The 23,006-nt window shown below is 40.7% G+C and overlaps 1 protein-coding gene across 1 annotated transcript in view; it reads left to right on the top strand.

Moving 5' to 3' along the window:
* The window catches only part of LOC126181654 (dipeptidyl peptidase 1-like), a 53,723-nt gene that overhangs the window by 12,603 nt on the left and 18,114 nt on the right, over positions 1-23,006 (top strand). The window contains exons 2-6 of the mRNA XM_049924788.1: positions 2,897-3,048; positions 3,129-3,281; positions 8,289-8,431; positions 20,094-20,219; positions 22,566-22,752. Of these exons, the coding sequence (XP_049780745.1) occupies positions 2,897-3,048; positions 3,129-3,281; positions 8,289-8,431; positions 20,094-20,219; positions 22,566-22,752 (761 nt within the window). The remainder of the gene's footprint in view (positions 1-2,896; positions 3,049-3,128; positions 3,282-8,288; positions 8,432-20,093; positions 20,220-22,565; positions 22,753-23,006) is intronic.

Raw genomic sequence — 23,006 nt, 5'->3', positions numbered from 1 at the left:
ACCACGTCCAGACTTCTGTCATTCCCTATCTCTTGATCATATGCTTGCAACGTCGCAAGTATACCTAAACTAATGTTTTCGGTCTTGTGCAGCTCGTAGAACTTTGTCCTTTCGTTGTTTATTCAGTCTTTTTCTCATGGTCACCTCCCCTTTGGCGGACTCCTTTCGGAGATCCGAATGGGGGACTAGTCCGGAATCATTTGCCAAACGAGAGATCATACTGACACTTTTTCAGTTACGAGCCACATGTCCTGTGGGTACACATAATGTGTATTTAATGCAGTGGTTTCCATTTCCTTCTTCATCCTCATACCGTTGATCATTGCTTATTCTTCCGTCTTTTAGGGGCAGTTTCCCACACGCAGGGCAAGAGAGTATCCTGAAAAGCTTTCCGCTCGTCGGCCCTCTTTTGCAAAACCGTTGGCTGAATGAGGGGACTTCTTATGACGCAAACCGTCGACCGCCATTGCTGATGATTTTTATTCAAAATTTACGCAGTGTTAAGTTCGAACCCTGGACCAAGAACGTGTTGGTTACTAATTCAGAATCGCTACTCCTAGACCGCGATGTTTGTAACTTAGACAATGCAACCTGCGCAAGGACATGTCCGGAATTCAGCCTCAGTCAAGCCAAAAAGTTAATTATATATAAGAATATTTCACTGACATATGAAAAATGTTACGTACCTTCGATTTCCTCTAGCATGTCCCTATGCGTTTCATCGGTTTCAAATTAAACTATGTTTCACTTTGTATCCTATTAATTCTGCTAGGCATTCTTACATTCTTTTCTTCATGATCGAAAACTATATTCTAATGTTTCTATTCTGCGAACGTGTTTTGTGTGATTATAATGCAGACGAAGAGAAGTGCAGTGCCGATTCACAGACGAAAATGGAAAGCGGTAGACCGTGAATTTCTTGACCGAACCCCATCAAATTGGTACTGTAGTATTCCGTGCCTGCTGAAGTAGATTCCTTCCTTTTACGAGATTATATTTAGTACAGTAAAAAGCCATTCCTACAGATGACGAGTAAAGGGAATATGTCATGGCTGCTGTGTGTGCGTGTGTTCGTGTATATCGTTCAAGCTGTTTTCAGGTGGATTTCGTAACACGCTGTATCCAGAGGGCGTACACATGTACAGCTCTTGTTGTCTTTCGGACCTTGAAAAAGGTTGAATTAATTATACGAGTGATACGGGAGCATCAGACCGACAGAGAACACAGACCGATTAATGGCTGCAGAAGGGTGGTGGCGAGATGGACTGAGGACAACAGTGTGACAAGAACAGCGGGGATGAGTCTTTCAGAAGGACCCCACTACGAGAAGATGGTAGGACTGTTCGACAGGCTCCGACGGTTAGACGTTTGGCAACAGCTGGTTACAGGGGAAGTGTCACTACGTACCGTTGGGAACAGACTAGTAAACGCTGGTTTGAGACAGAGAGCTGCAATGCGTCGTTTACCGCCGACGCCATACCACAGACGATTATTTGTGGCGGTCATATCGTCTCCAGCGTGGCCGTAGACGACCTGGTGAAAGGTCCACCTTGTGGACTCGTGGTGTGGAAAGCTATTGGATATGACAACAGGACTGATGCTGTAGCTGCCGAAGGGAGGTGGAATGTTATTTGTCGAGAGTGGTAAGCCCTGTTCCTGTACCCTTTACGACCAGGGTGCCAAATGGTTGTTTCCGAAAGGTAATGCAAGACATCATATTACAGTTCAGACCATGAACGTCTTGGGGAATGTACCGATTGTTGACTCGCCTACCCGGTCTCCTAGAGGATGTCTGGGATGTCTCCAGCCAGCAATTTTCTTGAAATGATACAGCGTGTGTTTCAGGAATGGTAAGGAATTCCTCAAAATCCTCACAGTGACATCCGGAGGCTTTTTCCTTATATGCCACAACAAACGCCAGGTGATTATAATTAAAGTGGAGCTGCTTACAGAGGTCCGTTGTGGTCTTTAATTATAGTATGGCAGTGAAACTTGGTAGATATTCTGATACTTAAATAGGAACGATTTGCTCTGGAAAAAAAATTACTTCCAATTTTGGTCACCAGGTGCAAATGTGACGCTGTCTACGTCTCCTGTGCTCATATGGAACAAACTATGGAAGCAGCAGTTAGTAATAAAATCAAGATTACGGTTTTGTCATTTGTTTGGCCTTTTTTGCCCACGTCTTATACCTAGTTCATTACGTATGGAAACATTTCCCTTCGTCTCTCTTGCTTTCACAGCGCCAGATTCGCTTCTGGTGGCCAAAACTAGAACTAATTTTTTTCATCATAAATCGGTAATTATAGTTCGATAATTCATCATATATCGATAGTTACAAGCCATATGGGACCTCTTTCCGTAGCTGCACTTTATGAAAACCCGGTACAAGAATGTATTCCTACCCGTTTGGGATACCTCATACTAAAGTTTGACATCAGTTCCAACTTTAATGAAAATTTTATCAAGTAAATCCGGGATGTAACGAACATATTCACAAAGTTTGATAAAAATCGGACTGCTGCTCATGGTATAACACTTTCCGTTTCCATCAGTGTGTATTTTGTGCCCAAATAGCACGTAAGCACGCTTTAGATTTTGTTGTAGTATTGGCCACGAAAGCGATTTCGGTATGTAAACGACGAAATTTGCCGTTTGTAGAAGTTGGAATCTGGTATAATATTTTTAGAATAGACGGAAGCTTATACATGTATTTTTGTGTGATTCATGGTCTACGAAGACGTGGAGGTACCTCGGGGAAGCAGTTACATTTTGTGAAAGGCTTGCATGTGGATAGGTAATAATTTATGCAACTTCCACCAACTTCAATCTACTCTTGTCACAAGAAATGGTTGTATTTCATTATTTTGAAAGAAATTTGTTTATTTGTCCAAAGATGCCGTCCAGACAGTTACGGTCGACTTGACGTACCCCAACATCGCTACTGACCAGTTTGGAAACGTGGGCACCTGGACGTTGATATACAACCAGGGCTTTGAAGTGACCGTCAACGGCAGGAGCTACTTCGCATTCTCCTACTACACCTCGGTAAGATTTGATTTACGGAAGTAGGTTAGATCGTTAACGTGGGTCCAAGTATGCTCACTGCTGACATCTGATGTTTCCAGGATAACGGCACAGTAACTAGTATCTGCGACCGTACTTTCAATGGCTGGTCGCATGACGTCACGCAGAGGCACTGGTCCTGCTACTATGGTGTCAAGAACTCGCCAGTCTCCAAAAAGACCCACGAGGATCCGTTCGCAGCAAAGCCGCAACTGGTAAGATACGCTATTCTATTGTGAAGTTGTACTAGTTCAATCCGCACTCTATTAAAAAAGGGAATGAAGGATAGACCTGAGCGTTTTGATGACTAAGCTTTCTAGAGGCGACGTAGAGGAGGACGGAGAAGGGAAAGGCTATGGCGTTCTTAAGGAATCATTCCTGCTTTTGCCTGAGTTAATAGAAAGTTAATACAATACGAACAATCGAATATATACAATATGTACATTCCTTTAGCGAATTCATATCCAATGGATATCCACCCAGTAAGTATCCATGGAAGGCGGCTAACCTTCGTGCCAAAGGAACAGCAAGACATGCAGAAGCCTATAGTGTGACTACAGTATTTCTAAACGAGGAATGATTTTCTTACAGCTATATGTTCGAAAGTACTCGCATACCTCTGTGTAATGCGGAATTGTCCACTAGATGTCACGAGAGGCAGACCCGCCAGTATGAAAGCAGGCGAAGAGTATTGTGTTGAAGTTAAAGCAATTACAGCCCTCGGTCACGAAATTTAAGTCTTTTGATCAGGTTTCGACTCTTCTATGAGTGCCTTCATCAGAAATTAAATATTCAAATTGGCCTATAACATAAGTACAAAATTATGGTAAATTTATTTTTATATAGAAGTGTAAGTACTGACTAACTGTACAAGAAAGAAACAGTACTTACATGTCACATGCATGAGGATCCGACTCCAGAATTACAAAAAGAAGTCAGGTCAGCTATCAATAACGCAAAATTTCTAATCAAACCTTTTCAGAAGAAAATGCTTATCAACATGAACCCTCAGCCCCAAAACTTCGGTCTCAATTTAAAATTCACAAACCTAACCATCCGATACGGCCGATTTCTAATATTATGACTAGCGCGTACCATGATTTAACCAAATTTCTGCATGAAACTCTGAAAAAATCATTCTTCTTCAAGAATAATTATTCCATCCCCAATAGTCACGCCTTAGTCCACAAAATAAAAGATTTAGAATGCAGTTCAGATACCAAGTTCTTACAAGACGTCAAAAATCTTTATACTAACGTTCCCGTACAAGAAACGCTTACAATCGTAGAAAAAAATTTACGTCATTCCGAAAAATATCTTTCAGATGAAAAAAATCACAGACTTCATGAATCTCATCACAGTCGTAGTCAAATATAACTATTTTGAATTTAATGTACAATTGTGCCAGGAATCCGACGGTCTCGCTATGGGAAATCCGTTAGCTGGTATTCTTACTGATATTTTCATTAACTCTCTAGAAGAAAAGTTTTTCAACTGTTTCTCAGCTACAGCACTAGGCATTCTATCCTATTTCATATACGTTGATGAAATTTTAGTCATTTACAAGGGACTTGCTGATGGCATTGACCGTATTTTCAATCTCATTAATGAAATTCATAATTTCTTTCACCATCTAACTCGAAAACGAGGCCTGTCAATTAAACTTTCTTGACTTGACGCTCACAGTAGAGGAAAATAAAATCTCATTCCATGTTTTTCGTAAAGAAACATACACTGATCAGATCGTACCTCCGTCTTCCATGCAACCACAAACTCATAAAAACGCTTTTTTTTCACTCTGCTATTCATAGAGCTACTTCTATTCCACTCTCGAAAGAAAAATCCAATGAAGAGATTAATTTACTCAAAACGATAGCAGTTAGTAACGAATATAAACCTGGCCTAGTGGATGACATTCCTAAAAAGAAAACTGTTAAAAGAGTTACTACTCTCGGCACCTCTATCATTGAATATAACTCAAAAAAGCATTTTTCTATCCCTTTCTTGGGGCCCATCTCGTATTAGATTCAATGCCTTTTTTCGTCGTAAATATAACCATAACGTTGCCTTTTCTACCAATAATAATTTGAAGAAAAACTTCATTCATAATTTAAAAACGACTCGTTCCCCTTTGGAAAATTCTGGCGTCTATAAGATTTTCTGCGACACCTGCTCTTCTTACTACATAGGAGAAACAGGACGTGCCTTTACAATCAGATATAAAGAACATCTTTTAAGAAAAAATGGCACTAGCACCCAAAATTTGTCTTTTGCCGACCATCTTCTGATTACAGGTCACGCGCCTAAAACTGTTCACGATATCAACATTTTGCACTCCGAGAAGAAAGGGCGTAGATTAGATATTCTCGAAGAATTAGAAATTTGTAAACATCTTTCTCTAACTGATATTCTCATTCCCATGATCAGGTACAATTAAGTAATAACATTTCTTCAACTGTATAAAGCTGTTACTTGATATTTGATTTCGGATTTCCTCTTGCAGTTACCGAAATGTTTTCTCAATATAAATCAGCTCATAATGTTTCGTTTATTAAATGGTTTATATTGGCTGTATTTCACGTTATATCGTTTTTCTACAGGTTTTGTCATTCAGCCCTCTTTGTATTTTGTGTAATGGTGTTTTCATCCTTTACACTGTACTTCTAAGCTCTGATGTAGAGAAAATGTTACCTTATCTGCTGCTGTCAAACAAAATATTACCTTTTTACGTCATGCACTGAATAATGTTAATCATGATATTCGTCTGTCGTTATTTGAATGTTAAGTAGCCAGGTTGTACTTGCGGCTACTAGATGGCACTCTTGGTACCATGTTCACCTGCCCGCAGTTGCTAACGCGGGCGCCTCAGTCTGTTATTACCTGTGGAATTATATGAATGAGCAGCCCATAGTGGCTCGCCTTCCATGTATTCTTTTTTAAATTTTTGTGACTGAAGCCTTATCGCTTGATATTTATCTTATACGTGACATGTAAATACTGTTTCTTCCTTGTATTGTTAGTCACTACTTAAACTGTTATATAAAAAATTTTCCTATTTCAAGTATTGTGTTGTCAGAAGAGGTTCAATACCAACAGAATGGGTTGGCCATGAGAGCCCAGTGGCTTCACACATGGACTATTTAACTGGACGTCACCGGAATAAGAAGTCCTTGAGTGACATTTCAACCCTTCTAAAGCTGCCCAAATCGACAGTTGGGGAGGTGATTTTGAAATGGAAACGTGAAAGAACAACCACAGAGAAACCAGTACCAGGCAGACCTCACATACTGACGAGAGGGACCATCGAGCATTGCGGAGGTGGCTGTAAAAAGTAACGTGAAGTCAACAGAAAGGAATCAGTTGTTAATTCCAAATTGTTACCAGAAGTCCAGTTGGCACAATGACCACGCGTAAGAGTTAAAACGAATGAGGTACAATATTAGAGCAGTTGCTCGTAAGCCACGCTGTACTGCAGTTATTGCTTAGTGATGCTTGATGTGACGACAGGATCGACGCCACTGAACAGTAGGTGACAGGTATCGGGCGATTTCGAGTGATTAATAACGTTAGATCCTGTGGCTATCCGATGTAAGGGTTTGGGTTTGGCGAATGCCTGGAGGACCTTACCTGCCGTCGTGAGTAATGCCAACAGTGAAGTACGGAATAGGTGGTGTAACGGTATGGAGGTGCTTCTCGTGTTTATGATGTTGCCTCCTGTTGCCCTTAAGAAAATGCTAAACGGGGGAGGATATGATCACATTTTGTAGCATTGCTTACTGCGTACAGTAGAGAAACAGTTCAGAGACAAAGAATGTTTGAAACTTCATGACAATGCATCCTCTCATTCCTGAAATGGATGTCCTGTCAATAGTCCCGATATGAACCCAATGGATCGTCACTGGGATGAGCTGGAACATCACCTTCTCCCCAGACCCCAGCGTCCTACACTTCGTTGAAAGTGTTCCCTGCAAAGCTCAAGCCGTCATAAAGGCGAAGAGCGTATACACTCCTTATTTATGCCCACTAATAGCGTCTGGATAGCTTTGATCGGATAGTGTTTATCAAGAAATTTGGTACGTACTGTGCCTCATTTGGCATCTTCCCTCAGACTACTATAGAATCAGACTTATACCCTTTGAGGCCTAGAAAGGAGTTAAAGTATCATAAATTCACATTAAGCAGAGAGTGAGATGGTGAAGCGGTATAACACGGAAATACAATGTAGGGAGTGCTCAATTAGAATTCCGGTGCTACAGGTTTTCTAACTGTCGTTAGTGCTTGAGTCACTTTACTCCTGTTGAATAACAACATGCTAATTCAAAGAATCACTTTGTAATATCTTTATTCATCATTACCAATATTCATATTGCTCCATCGCGAATCATCTTGCACATAATGACATAACACAAACTTAGTGTTTCAGCAACAATCTTATACGGACATTCGAATCCGTCCACCTCGATCCCCAATAAGGGAAAGTTATGTATATTTTGGAACACTGCAAATTTACATATGGACTGACATTGATCTGCACGCTTGCGGAGCGTCTTTTCTGCTTCAATTTCTAATTAGCGTAATCATTAGAGCACAGAATATGAATTATATTTACATTTCTTCTCAGCTTTTTGCCAGAGGCTTTCTGAGATGTACAAGCCATCATTACAGCGCTCATACGACTCTGGGCAACTATTTTTACGAAAACACAGTTATTTACTGCAAGCAGTTTATGAAAATCGTAGTACTGTTATTATCAGTTATCATTCGGCACACTGCTGTAACGGTTTGTATTTCGTTTGGATTGAGACTAATGGCACGAATCATTCATGGTAGTGGGGTTCCATTTAGAAACTTACATTCATATCACAACGACCTGATTCAGCACATTTATGTAATTTGACTGACACTTTGTAAGTTTATTTAGTATCACGTAACTACACTTCAGCATCTCGCATTAAATTTGCTTATGGAATCTTCATAAAAATTTTTGAATTGCATAATTTCGACGAACATTTAGGAAAATAAGTGATATTTTAGTTTTTAGTGTACTCTAATAACTTGTAATCTTTGCCACTACGATGATACCAAAATGTTTGACAGTGCACACTAAATCTTCAGGCTTTATCTAATAGACCTAGGCAGTTCAGAAACTCAAATGTTTATCTTCGATGCTTACTACATACGAGCATTTATTGTAATATGACTAAGTTACCATCCTGTTGCAGATGGCGCAAATAGTTGACGTTTTGCAGGAGACACGTTTGGTTGCTGAAATAAACAAGTCGCAGAAGTTGTGGAAAGCAAAGGTATACGATAAGTTTGTAGGAATGACAAGAGAAGAGCTCACTAATATGGCTGGAGGCAAAAGGTAAGCCTACTTTCAGGAGAATTTTGGAATGGCTAAGATTCTAATCTTTTCATTCAACAACCAGAAAGAATAAATTAGCTATTATTCAGTCTCAGACGACCATCTAACAACTCTGCATGTCCATCGAAACACAATGATCGTTTACCATCAACTTATGAGGTCCTTGATAGGTCGCTAAAAATCAGGCAGAGTGCAACACTACAAAGTTTTGATATAAACTAAGTATAATATATTGTTAAATAGCATGACTTATTCTAATACTTCTCAATAATGCAATATTTTCGCCTGTCAAATGATATCCATTCTCAATAATGAGAATAACTTGAGATATATTTTCGAATTTTCAAAGTACCTAACAGTGCGTCTTCCGTGCACAAGATAGACAAACCGTGCCGAAGGGGCTCATGGTTATTATGCCTTTTTGCCGTCCGTTGTCTGATAGCGGCATGGTAGCCATTGCACATACTTCAAGCAGTTATGCTGTACAGTGGTAAAACTGAAGAGCTTTAAAAGCTTGCATATGCTCTCAGTAACATGCACAACAACATTAACTTCACTGTAGAACATAAAGTAGATAAAGGCATCAATTTTCTTGATCTTAAAATCTCTAGTGTAAACAACAAAAATTTACCGAAAACTCACCACCAGTAATGTTGCCATAAACAACTCTTCCCGTCACCCAATACAACGCATAATGGCATTATTCAGATCTACGCTTAACGCGCACAGAAAGTTCCACTCAATCCTCTTGATGAACAGAAGGAAAATAATATTATGAAAGGAATTGCCCACAGGAATGAATACAACCCCGATGTAACTGCTAAACTTCACAACAAAATCAAAAAGAAACGATGCACACTTTCGAAATCAGATTCACAAGAACAGTAACACTCATTTGGTCGCATGCCCTTCCTAGGAAAAATTTCATACTATGTAGCTAACCTTTTCGTAACAGTGGTATTCAAATATGTTTCAATACTAATAAGCTTCAACAGCACATCATTCACTGCAACAAGACAAATAGCCAATGCCACAGCAAATCAAATACTTACAGATTTCCATGTGACAATTTCCCACAATTCTACATAAGCCAGGAGGGAGTTTCACTATAAGATACAGGGAACCCATGGATGCTTTCTGGCTAAATAATTTTGATAAATCCACTTTTGCAACAGATGTGAAAAAAGTGGCCACCCAGCCACAGCCAATAAAAACAACCTGCAGATACTACACACTTTCAGCAAAGGAAAGAAAATGAATCTTCTTGAAAAACTCGTAATTTACATCCATAGCTCCAAATCACCACACCTAATTCTCAGTGCACAAGTAGACCTTGCAAACAGCTCGTTTCTACAAATATTTATTGAAATATTTAAAAAATCAAAAGCTTTAACACATGGCACCCTCACAATAAGCAACTTTTAAAAAAAGATAACAATGAGCGTTTAATCTTGTGTAATTTATCAGAAACCATTCTATATGTTATAAACGACGGTGTGGCTCCACAATCTTGTAACTATTTCATTATGATAATTTGTAATGTCTGTTATCTTTCTGATCAATTATGTGCAACATCTCTGTACTTCTTTCACCTAATTTCTTTGACCATTACCTCTGTTTTCCAATGTAAACACATTCGATGTTAAGACTACAAGTGCTTCTGAAGTTACTAACATCTAAAGCACCACTACTTGATCAAAGACATAATATGGAAGCACCAATAATTAGCACGATGACTAAGATACAGTTAATGTTTCAAAATCGAAATATTTTTGTAAAGATATGATACATGTAATGTGAAGACGATATGGATACATAAGCTATTTGTAAGTACTATAATATTTTATAACACATGTCGTTTAGCCACTTCCAAATGCTTCAGTTGTGTTTTTTAGTCATAATCACATTATTTATTTTTAATTTAGACAATGCTCTCCAACACTGAGTAGGGAAACACGTTCATGAAAGTAAACCACCAGAAGATGGGCACAAGCCTGAAACCGATCGTGTGTTAAAATCACCTTCTATTTTGACTGGTAACGGTTATTGTTCTGCACTCTATAAATGAACAGTCACGGAGTTCAAAGGCATCCATTATGGATAAAATACAGTATATTATCCTCACTATCCCGAGGAGACCCTTATCCAGAAAAAAAATCGGACCTTCGTGTGAGGACCAGGTCCACTGCTCAATTGGGGAAAATGAATGGCTTTAGAATTCAAGGCAAAGAGCGAGATAAGGGAGTAATAGACCACACACCGAGAAGGGATGTTCGGGCATATTAAGGCAAGCCACAGAATATCTCAGTCGCACTGATGACATCGAAATAGAACAGTGCACTCCTGAAGGGAAGCCTACAAAGTTTCATAAATCCAAATTGACGCTCATTAATGTTTCTATCAGCAAGGAGTATTAATTTCGGCACTCAAAAGCTAATAGGAATTACTTGTAAATTAAGTTCAGAACAAAGCCGGCCGAAGTGGCCGTGCGGTTAAAGGCGCTGCAGTCTGGAACCGCAAGACCGCTACGGTCGCAGGTTCGAATCCTGCCTCGGGCATGGATGTTTGTGATGTCCTTAGGTTAGTTAGGTTTAACTAGTTCTAAGTTCTAGGGGACTAATGACCTCAGCAGTTGAGTCCCATAGTGCTCAGAGCCATTTGAACCATTTTTTTCAGAACAAAGCTACGACAGAACATGGAACTTGCAGCAACAAGGAGTTTGATAACTTATTGAGTAAGGTTGTTGCCCAATGTAGTGCGTTTTAAGTGCAATCAAACAGCGAGCCGTTACTGATTCTTACGTAGTGCACTTAAAAAGAGGCACCAGGCCATATCGCAAGTCTTACTCATTTATATTTATGTTCAAAAGTACCCTAGAAACTTTAACTGGTCTGTTTTAAAGTGCAATTTCTTATAAGGCTATCTTGAAACCCTGTGAGAATCAGTTCTGTGTTGGTTTAGTACTTTATTTCATATGCACAAACTTTACTTTTTTAAATAATGAAATTCACCGTGTGTTGTTTTAATTTGAAACTATAAGTTACTTAAAAAGTGATCTGAAGAGTAATCTGTTCCGTTAATGGAAAATTCGCATTGGAAATCGACTGAGACGATGAAACATGCATCTTTCAGAGCGGAGCTATAGTCATTGGCGTCCTCTGAAATTTACCCCAGATGCGCTTGATTCTCAATATTCCAGTTTTGATGAAACTGATTTGCTGAGCTTGAGACCTAAATTTGACATGAAGTAGACTACGCTCATTGTGACTTGAACGATTAATTTGTATGCAATCAGTGTTTTTACGCTCGATTCCTTTAATAACTAATTTATCAGCAAGTTTCATTACTATGTGCGAAATACATTTTTTAATATGAATGTTATCTTTTTGGTTCAACGATTTGAAATTATTCCATGTTATCCAACTGGTTATTCACAAAAATATTTTTGTTCGTATATTAATAATGTATGATAGATACTGAAAATTAGAAATTGAAAATAGAAATAAAATCAGAATGAAAAGTGCAGTTGGGTAACAAAAAAATAACGAGCAAGGTATGGCACCTTAAACTGGAGGAAGAGAGATAAATAAAAAGAAATTGCTTGTTGCACATCAGTGCTTCCATAACAATTAGTTTGCGTACAAAAGTTAATATATGATCACATTAATGTATTTATTGCATTAATTTCCGTATCTTCCGTTATTTAATGTTGACTGGTGTAATCAAGATTGAACAAAACATTATTTGAAAGCCATATTTTTGCGTTGTTTGGGAAACATGTAACCCAGGATCAGGTTTCGATTAGGTGAATGTTGGAAGCTTTCTAAAACCACCTCATATATTTCGGTTGAATCGACTTTTAACAGCCTAGGATTGGACCAAAACGGTCTTCGTCTCTCTAGTCTGACACATCGCAGTGTATCCATGGCGACTGGACTGCAGCATTTGTAACTTTATGACTACATGTTACACTTTGTTGCACCTCAGAGTCTGTTGAATGTGTCGCAATTCTTGGGTATCTTTTAGACCTTGATATCACAATTTTTAAACTTTCTTGTTTACTGTTGCATCTAGGTCTACAAGTCTGGAACCGCGCGACCGCTACGGTCGCAGGTTCGAATCCTGCCTCGGACATGGCTGTGTGTGATGTCCTTAGGTTAGTTAGGTTTAAGTAGTTATGAGTTCTAGGGGGCTGATGACCTCAGATGTTAAGTCCCATAGTGCTCAGAGCCATTTGAATCATCTAGGTCTACAAATGTACACATCTGTAGTACAGCAAGGCCGTAATTTTCAGGACCTGACATAATAGCTGTGTCGTTAAAACCGTCACCTGTCTCCTGTATGAACACAATAAACTACTATTGTGATGAAGTTGTGCCGTAGGAGGAAGAGGGGCGTCCTTCTGGGATGTGGGGTAGGCACACTGCTGCTATCTTTATACTGTCCTGGGAATCGACGCCACAGTTTTGTTCCTAGCCTTTTCTGCGACTCGATAGGCGCTGTGCGACGGAGTAGCCAGAGGAATGACTGGAGACTCAGTTGTTTAAAGATTCGCATCTGGCTTTAGTGCGGAACAGCGCTGAAACTGTCGCCGAGCCAAGGAATCGGCATAATTTCCTGTGAATAGCATGGCAACGACACAAATCTAAATTTTATAATCAGTACTGAAGCCACAGCACTTTCTGTCATATTCGGCAATTCTCATTTTGTGGGTTAGAACATTTGCAGTCAATCACTGCTGGAAAGTACCTAAGATGTTCCAAAAAGCCGTGCGCAAAAATGGGATCTTACGGTGTTCATACCTTGGGTTCTGTTGATGATACAAAGGTACAGTCAAGTGTTACGGATATCCCTTGGGCAGGGACCATTTGTATACCCAGGAGGAACCTGTAACCTCCCCCTCACTTATCGACCTTAATGACAGTGAAAAATTAAACTGCGTGTACCTAATGGAAATTTGGGAAAAGCAATCGTCACCGAAGTTAATCTGTCGGTAAAGAGGGAGGAAAGGGTTACATCTAAATGAAAGGAAAAATGCTAATGAAACACGTGGAAATTAATTTTGAAAAGGGGTAAAGTTAATAAAGAAAGTAAATGTGCGGCCGTTACGTTAACAATCAACTAGCGGTAATTAGATATTTGAGATTTGGGGGAAATTAGGGTCGCCAGTCCTAAGGACAATTACTATAGTAACTGAAAAAGAAAGGTTATTACACATATAATTAGCACTAGAAGCGTGGCAACTGAAGGTTGACACGTGCAGTGTGAAAACTGAAAGTTTGTCAGAAGTAATAAATTTCGCTACACTCTGACTTAATTTAGCAAAAGAATTAATAAAACAGGAAAATCGAAAGTAAATTTAGTGACTGAAGTTAATAGTGAGCTTTCTTTCTGAAGCACATCGAAATTCAGTAAAATACGGTTAGTCTTGGACTACCTCAACAATCATTTCAAAAGCTACTTGAAACTACGCAATTTAGAAATAAGGGATTTAACTTTGAACTTGAATTAAATGATTCTGAACAATTAACAGTAGTAAAATTTAGTACGTACCAAGCTGAGCTGCAGTCACAGGTAAGCTAAAATACGGTAACAAAACTCGCACTCTTAAGTTGTGCTTGTGTAATCTGAATATTGTAGCCAGCTATGAATACTTCAACTGATCTTTGAAATTAAAGCAGTGAAATCGAATGATTTTTGAATTTCAACGACACTCGGGTTCATTCAGGAACAGGAACGGACCCTGCTTGGTAATGCAATTGGGACAATGAGCAACAAAGGTTCATGCTACGTTGCTGTAATTTTGTGATTTGAACAGTTTGAAAAGCTGAGGTCTGCCATACAGTTCTAAAACTTTACGTGCTTCCAGTCTTCCTTGTTGGTTGATTGAAGGTTTGAAGCCGTCGATCGAGGAGGTGGCGACAGTCACTCATTGTCGGCCGTCGCTGTTGCAGAAGCTGGATGTTGGCGCGCCTTCTTCTCGACATGGCCACCAGACGAAACGGGCTCTTGATGTGCGCCAGCTAATGCTTCCCGTCCGCGACACCATGTCAGAAACTATCATCGCAAGTCGAGCGCAATTACATGCTGCCAAACCCCGAAAGCGCGGCAACTCCCTGGAGCTTCACACAACACACCTGCTCCACTGCACTACTCCAGCCAGACTCTCTCTCTGCCCGCGCTCCACGCGACAGCGTTAACACTACCAAAGATCCTACACACTTTGATTCTTCACACGACCTATCGATGTAATCGTTCGATAGCAGTTTTCCCTAGGCAAGACCCAGCGTAAAAATACAAATAATATTTACAAAACAACCAATTATACATCGACATAAATGCATAAATATATATATACAAATAGTAAAACAATTACAATATATAAAGACACAGAAATGTCATGTATTCAGGTAACAAAAATAAGGAAACAAATTTATAGTACAATAGATGTAAATAAGAGTATATGCATTTCTGGCGTTACAAACCTCGGTTGGTTCTTTTTGCATTTAATGTGGTCTACGGTGTGCCTGATGCGACTTAAGAAGTCATCATTGGTTCATGGACGGTTTCTCGGAAAACCGCAATACAAAGGCTTTTTTTACTATATTTTCGCAGTTACCAGGGGACCAAAACCCGGCCGCGGAATCCAAGACGTCTACGCACGGCAAATGGCTAAGATCCCGATCTTGAACAACCCTGTAAATTTCCTTCATATCTTTACCCGTTTCCAAGGTACAGAGGTTCAAAGTAACTCTAGTTGTACACATAAAATACGTACATAGAATCCGATGTGAGGTAGAAACTGAGTACATAAAGTGACGTAGCAGGAGAGATATGCTGCGCTCTCCGTTGCCATCTGGGAATTCCATGTTGTAGTAATGAAACATAGGCAAAATTTTTTTGCACGTAAAATCCGGTCTGTGGTATAAAATAAGTTTTGCGTTATTTCAGTTTCACATAAGTAATCCACCTAAATTTTACTGACCATTACATTTCTTTCCGTATGAGTTACATGCCCTGTTGCAGCAGAGAAGAGAAGGAAACCAGTGGAAAAATGTTGCTATCAGAGCACAAAAAATATGTTCCTATTTATTAAAAAGACCGACTGGAAAGTGGGGTATCAGCTGCCTCTTACTACTTTCCTCAGCGCCTTTAAAATTATTCCCAAGAATTTTGGATTGTGAAAATATTTGCTCTTTTTTATGCTGAGAGAGAAGAAGACAGTGGTAGTGGAAAATAGAGGGAAAAGTGATGCTAGAGTGAGAGAAAGAGGGATACAGTAGCAGTGGAAATGACAGTGACAGAACAGTGCTAGGACAAGAGTGAAGGAGACAGTGCCATGAGAGAAAAGGGGAGGGGGAGGGGAGGAAGGAAAAGAAAGCGAAAGTGCAAGTGGGTTAGAGCCAGTGATAATTAGAAAGAGTATATGACTGTGACAACGAGGAAGAGAGAGATAGCGACAGTGAGAAGAGAGAGCAGACGTAGGAAGAAAGGAATGAGATATTAGCAGCAAGCGAGAGCAGTAGGGAGACCCTGAAAGTGAGAGGAGACTGTAGTAGTACGACAAAACGAAGGGAACTGCGGCGGACAATGACAGAGAGGCAAAGAGAGATAATGAAATGAATTGGGCTGAACGAATGAGTGAAAAAGGGCAACTGGGAGTGGATGAGTATGGGCGACTTACAGCGATGTACTAGAGGGTGTGAGTGAGTTACACTTAGTATAACTTGTGACAGTTTTCTTTAAAAAAAAGCGCGAATACGTTCGCATGTCAACATTTTTGGGAAAATTTTTAAAGGTGCTGAGGAAGGTAGAATGAGGCAGCTGGTGCCCCACTATTGAGTCGTAGCTTTTAAATAAACAGGAACATATTCACATTTTTCGTGCTCTTCGATAGGAACATTTTTCAGATGGTTTTGTAGTGAATGAAAAGCCTGTACCCCCAGATTCCAAGAGGAGAAAGTGCCACCTCTTTCATTCTCCCCCGCCCCCCCCCCCCTTTCCCTCCCGGCAACCATCTCCTCGCCGCCATTTCCTTGTGTATGCCTATGGTTAGACACGTTTTGGACCACTGTGACGAGGTCAGCTCGCATTATCGGGATATGCTGCGTAATTAAAGGTGCTAAATTCTACAGCGGTGGCGATTCTGACAAGATGTTAATGCGCCGCATAAATATATCTAACAGTACTGACATTCTTCAACTCTAAAATTCAGTTGCGAATGGCTGCCTGTTTGTCAGTGGAAAAGTCGTTCCAGCAAGTTAACAACTTTCGGGTGAAATCGCGAAATCTCATGGAATAGGCAATATATTGGTATCTTACAACAATTTTCATCATGTTTGTGTCCAGGCTACTCCCGACTGTAATTCAGATTATTATTTCAGAAATTGTGAATCAATATTGACTTAAATACTACTACATATCTTTATATACAGGGTAATTAAGCTGTCCCTACCTATGGGTTTTATGCAACCCGCATTTCATTCAAATATCACAATCAAGATTTTTATATTCCCTCCCTCGTTAGGTAGGAACTATTAGTCCTATAGAAAAAATGAACAGGACCTTTTTGTAGGAAATTTAATGTAGTTAAATTTTGTACCGGGACACCTTTTCGCTGGAGGCCATTGTTTTCGAATTATTCAAGAGAAACGTGTTTCAAGGTTGGAGCTGAAGAGACGCGCCCTTTATGGTCATTTTTGTGGGTTTTTGTTGAATAATTCGAAAACAGCGGCCTCTAGCGGAAATGAATCCCAGTATAAAATTTAACTACATTAAGTTTCCCATGAAAAGGTCTTATTCTTTTTTTCCTGCATGACTAGCAGTTTCCACGTAACGAACAAGAGACTATGAAAATATCGTACGCGATTTTTGAAGGCGTTACAGGTTATATGAAACCCATAGGTAGGGGTAGCTGAATCGCGCTATACGGGGTGCTCCATTGATAGTGTGTTATTACATATTCGTGTGGTACGTAAAGAAATATGACTGTTTTAGTTGTACCACTTTTTTCGCTTTGTGATAGATGGCGCTGTAATAGTCACAAACGTATAAGTACGTGGTATCACGTAACATTCCGCCAGTGCGGACGGTATTTGCTTCGTGATACATTACCCGTGTTAAAATGGACCGTTTACCAGTTGCGGGAAAGGTCGATATCGTGTTGATGTATGGCTATTGTGATCAAAATGCCCATCGGGCGTGTCCTGTGCAAGCTGCTCCGTATTCTGGTCGACATCATCCAAGTGTCCGGACCGTTTACCAGATAGTTCCGTTATTTAAGGAAACAGGGAGTGTTCAGTCACATGTCAAACGTCAGCCACGACCTGCAACAAAAGATAATGCCCAAGTAGGTGTTTTAGCTACTGTCGCGGTTAATCCGCATATCAGTAGCAGACAAATGGCGCGAGAATCGGGAATATCGAAAACGTCGGTGTTGAGAATGCTACATCAACATCGATTGCACCCGTGCCATATTTCTATGCACCAGGAATTGCATGGCGACGACTTTGAACATCGTGTACAGTTCTGCCACTGGGCACAAGAGAAATTACGGGATGATGACAGATTTTTTGCACGCGTTCTATTTAGCGGCGAAGCGTCATTCACCAACAGCGGTAACGTAAACCGGCATAATATGCATTATCGGGCAACGGAAAATCCACGATGGCTGCGACAAGTGGAACATCAGCGACCTTGGCGGGTTAATGATTGGTGCGACATAATGGGGGGAAGGATAATTGAACCCCATTTTATCGATGGCAATCTAAATGGTGCAATGTATGCTGATTTCCTACGTAAAGTTCTACCGATGTTACTACAAGATGTTTCACTGCATGACAGAATGGTGATGTACTTCCAACATGATGGATGTCCGGCACATAGCTCGCGTGCGGTTGAAGCGGCTCTGATGTCCCCGGATATCTTTCTGTGGGGAAAGTTGAAGGATATTTGCTATCGTGATCCACCGAAAACGCCTGACAACTTGCGTCAGCGGATTGCCAATGCATGTGCGAACATTACAGAAGGCGAACTACTCGCTGTTGAGAGGAATGTCGTTACACGTATTGCCAAATGCATTGTGGTTGACGGACATAATTTTGAGCATTTATTGCATTAATGTGGTATTTACAGGTAATCACGCTGTAACAGCATGCGTTCTCAGAAATGAAAAGTTCATAAAGGTACATGTATCACATTGAAACAACCGAAATAAGTTGTTCAAACGTACCTACTTTTTTTATCCTTTATTGAGTTTCGATTCCCCCCCCCCCCCCCCCCCCCGAGGGGGCGGGCTGGCAGCAACTTATTACGCCGCTCTTCAGCCTACAGAACTTGTTTTAAAAAGATGAAGATAGTAAATAATAAAAACGGGGGATAAAATCGGTGACTTAAATGTAAAATGGCGGAAAATCGTGGAACTTAAAACATAAACAAAGGGTTGATGATGCTAATAAAATACATAAGAAGCAGACGTACAATTAAAAAACAAGAAAAACACGGCGACAGTCTGGTTTCTGTTCGCAAGAGATATAAAATTTACACCCAGCGACAGCATAGTTTCTGTTCGAAACACTTTGGAAAGACAAACAACACTGAACATTCACTTGAATACTGAACTAAAAAATTTATATGATATACCATAGCCGAGGGCAGATGGGGGGGGGGGGGGAACCTGGACAGATGACGGGAAAGGGAAAGGAGGGGGGGGGAAGGAGAGGAAAAAACGAAGTGGGGGGGGAGGGGGGAGAGGAGCCGATGGAGGACGACGACCCATAAGAGGGGGGGGGGGGGGGCGGGCGCTGGGCAGACGTGACAGGGAGTGGGGAAAGTCAGAGGAGGGGAATGCATAAGGACTCGGGGAGGGGGGAGAAGGGAGGCAGGGAAACGTACCTACGTTCTGTTTTTTAATTTAAAAGACCTACCTGTTATCAACTGTTCGTCTAAAATTGTGAGCCATATGTTTGTGACTATTACAGCGTCATCTACCACAAAGCGAAAAAAGTGGTCGAAGTAAAACATTCATATTTCTTTACGTACTACACTAATATGTAATAAAAATAGGGGTTCCTATTTAAAAAAACTCAGTTGATATCCTTTTGACCTATGGCAGCGCCATCTAGCGGGCCAACCATAGCGCCATCTGGTTTCTCCCTTCAAGCTAGACAAGTTTCGTTCTTTGTAGTTTTTTCGTTTGACGCTTTTTTCGTGAGATGTTTGATCCGGTCACAGTCGATGGATCACCCTGTATACGCATCTATAAAGACGCCCGCCGCGTTTTGCTTTTTGTGTGTTTAGGCTAATCTCAGGAGTTTCTGTAGGTATGGTTTTCACGCAGACAGACTGTTTCACGAGGAAGGTTTTTGTGTACAATTTATACATATTTCGTGTCAGTTAGTTGAACTAAGACGATATTTGCCGACGAAGTCGTAATTTATGAGAACTTTTCTGACCTGTGATGATTAAATCATTTAAGTAATACTACAATTTAGAGTTAACGTTGTTCTGTCAATTTTAATAAAGTGGCCCGGCCTTATATGCTTGGTACTACCCATACGAAGTCGGCTTCTCTTATAAAAGCAAGATAAGAGTGCTAACACTAGTTGAATAGACGATGCAGTGAACACGAGTGACAGCGGGCGGGTGTATATTCTTTTTGCAGTACGTGGCTGGCAGAGAGGCCGGAGCCCGCACCTGTGACGGCGGAGCTGAAGCGACGCGCCTCCTACCTGCCCAGGCAGTGGGACTGGAGGGACGTCGACGGAGTCAACTACGTGTCTCCAGTCAGGTGAGCCTAATCCTGACCAACTAGCGTGTGCTGCTAAGTTGAACGCTACAAAGCCACTAAGAACGGTGATGAAGGACAGTCAATGGTTTAGTTTAACTTCCAGTCTTCTTATGTTGACTGGCAATGTGTTAGATGAAAGACTAGTAAAGATCGCATATGATGAATTGTTTATTGGTATCCGATCACTCAGTATGTTTTGAAAATACCCAGGAGATTAAACTGGGTGCCAGACAGCAACTCTCAGTATTGCCATTAATTACAGATCATACTTCGCAGTTGAGTGAAATATTCATTCTGAAAATATAATCCATAAGCCATTTCTCCGCGATCTCTTTCGTGGCAGGAAAGGTCTTCCGTGTAAGCAGGAGAGTTAGTGTGAATGGCGGTAAAGTGATGGAGGTACTGGCCGAAGCGCAGCTGTGAGCGTGAGTCCTGAGTCGTGCATGGCTAGCTCAGCCAGTAAGGGCAATGCCCCTGAAAGGAAAGTTTCTGGACTTGAATCTCGATCAGGCACAGTTTTAATCTGATTGGAATTTTCGAAACCTACATTCCACTTCATTGTGGAGTCAGAAAGTTGTACAAATGTTGAAACATCCGCTGTTGACGTCTACATCTGCAATCATACTCTGAAAATCATTATGAAGTGCATAATAGACTTTTTCCCACTGTACCAGTTGTTAGGGCTTCCTCCCGCTCCATTCACGTATAGAGCGCAGAAAGGATCACTGTTTGTAAATCTCTCTGTGAGCGCTGTAATTAATCTAACCTTGTCCTCCCGGTCCCTACTGGAACGATACGTAAGGGATAGTAGTAATCATATCAAGATGGTCCTCGGAACTTTGTAAGTAGACTTTCTCGGGCTGGTTAGCATCCATCTTCATGCGTCTGCAATCAGTAATTAAGGTTATTTCAAACTCTATTACATATAGCATTTCAGTGGTCGTTAACTCAGCGTTTCGCTTCTGCTTTCGTAGACTCAGGCGTATTAAATACCGCACTGTCTGATACTTTGAGCTAGCAGCGACCATAAATAAGTAAACACCGGTCGATGTCAGTCAGTTTATATCGATTTCAGTCACTACCATCAGCTTAGCTAGAGTCTTCTTAGAGTGAACGTAAAATAGGTGAAAGAAATTTACTGTGCTAGGCAAATATTACGAAACACAGTAAAAGGTTTGCCGTTGTGCGCACAGGGTATTCAGATGCTTCCCCAAAGCAAGCACGTGATAAATTCTATCGTCAAATGGAATTAATCTCCTTTTCTTTATGTGTGACTGCTTTTAACAACGTCCTGCTATTTATCAGGCACCCGGTTGATTCTGTCGTAAGTTGAAATTGACCTCCTATCTGATTTGCTACTTTTGACAACGTCCTTCCATAGTCAGATCTCCAGATTAAAAAAAATGCTTTTTACTAGTAATGCATCTTTACATCATCGTTGGTTCAGGGCTCATAACCTACACACACACACACACACACACACACACACACACACACACACACCACTGTGGCCGAGCGGTTCTAGGCGCTTCAGTCCATACCCGCGCTGCTGCTACGGTCACAGGTTCGAATCTTGCCTCGGGCATGCATGTGTGTGATGTCCTTAGGTTAGTTAGGTTTAAGTAGTTCTAAGTCTAGGGGACTGATGACTGATGATGTTAAGTCCCATAGTGCTTAGAGCCATTTGAACCACTTTTGAACACACACACACACACACACACACAGAAAAAAGACAGAAAGAGAGAAAGAGACAAGAGTATGCCATTGATAATTCAGATTTTCATAGTTGGTGCACACATTAACGAAAACATAAACAAAAATCAAAGAAACATAGTTCGTACGTTAAATTACGGATACCTTATGATCTGAAACGGTAAACTTCCTTATCTGTTTTGTAACTTACAGTTTTCTAAACTGTGGGAATACATAAACCAGTTATAATTTAATACTGACTGAGGAATTTTCACCTGGTCAGTACTCCTTGATTGTATACCATTTGGGCTTTATTCCATACACTCTTCCATAGAACTTAATTGACCTCATGTATTTTCAAATCGTTTTCCACAAAAATTCACACGCCATTCCTTAGCATTTCTCCGTAACGTCACTCCTACACTATTTAAACTCTTTCTCGCTTTCTCTTCACTGAATTACACGGGAAATGTTTGCTCTTTGCCCTTAGCACTATAATTTTCACATATAAAATTTACACACATCAGGTACCGTAAATAACAACACAGTACGGTAATTATGAAAAGAAAAGCAACCTCTCAAAGCAAAAATTCTGCCTGAGCCTAACCCGTTGTTGCTGAAGTGTCGCACAGTGAGAGCGTCTTTATTTTGCAGAAACCAAGGTAACTGCGGCAGCTGCTTTGCATTCTCCGCGGCCGGCATGCTGGAGGCACGCATCCGCATCCAGACCAACAGCACGCAGCAGCCCGTATTCTCGCCGCAGGACGTGGTCAGCTGCAGCCCGCTCGACCAGGGCTGCTCCGGAGGGTTCTCCTACCTCGTTGCAGGCAGATATGGCAAGGTACATTATACTCACAGGTTTCTTACCAGTCCTAAATTGATGAATATTACTGTCACACTGATCCTTCGCTGAACACTAACAATACCAAAAGTCGCAGCGCCTTAGGATAGTGTTTCCCATATAGTCTGGGACCAGAATGAATTTTCACTGTGCAGTTGTGTGTGCACTGATTTTAAACTTCCTAGTAGATTAAAACTCTGGGCTGAACGTGGGCTTGAACCTGGGACCTTTGTCTTTCACGGGAAAGTGCGAGA

This window comes from Schistocerca cancellata, chromosome 1, assembly GCF_023864275.1.
Source record: "Schistocerca cancellata isolate TAMUIC-IGC-003103 chromosome 1, iqSchCanc2.1, whole genome shotgun sequence".
Lineage (NCBI taxonomy): Eukaryota > Metazoa > Arthropoda > Insecta > Orthoptera > Acrididae > Schistocerca > Schistocerca cancellata.
The sequence above is the reverse complement of the archived record's forward strand: the minus strand, read 5'-3'. Positions and strand labels throughout refer to the sequence as shown.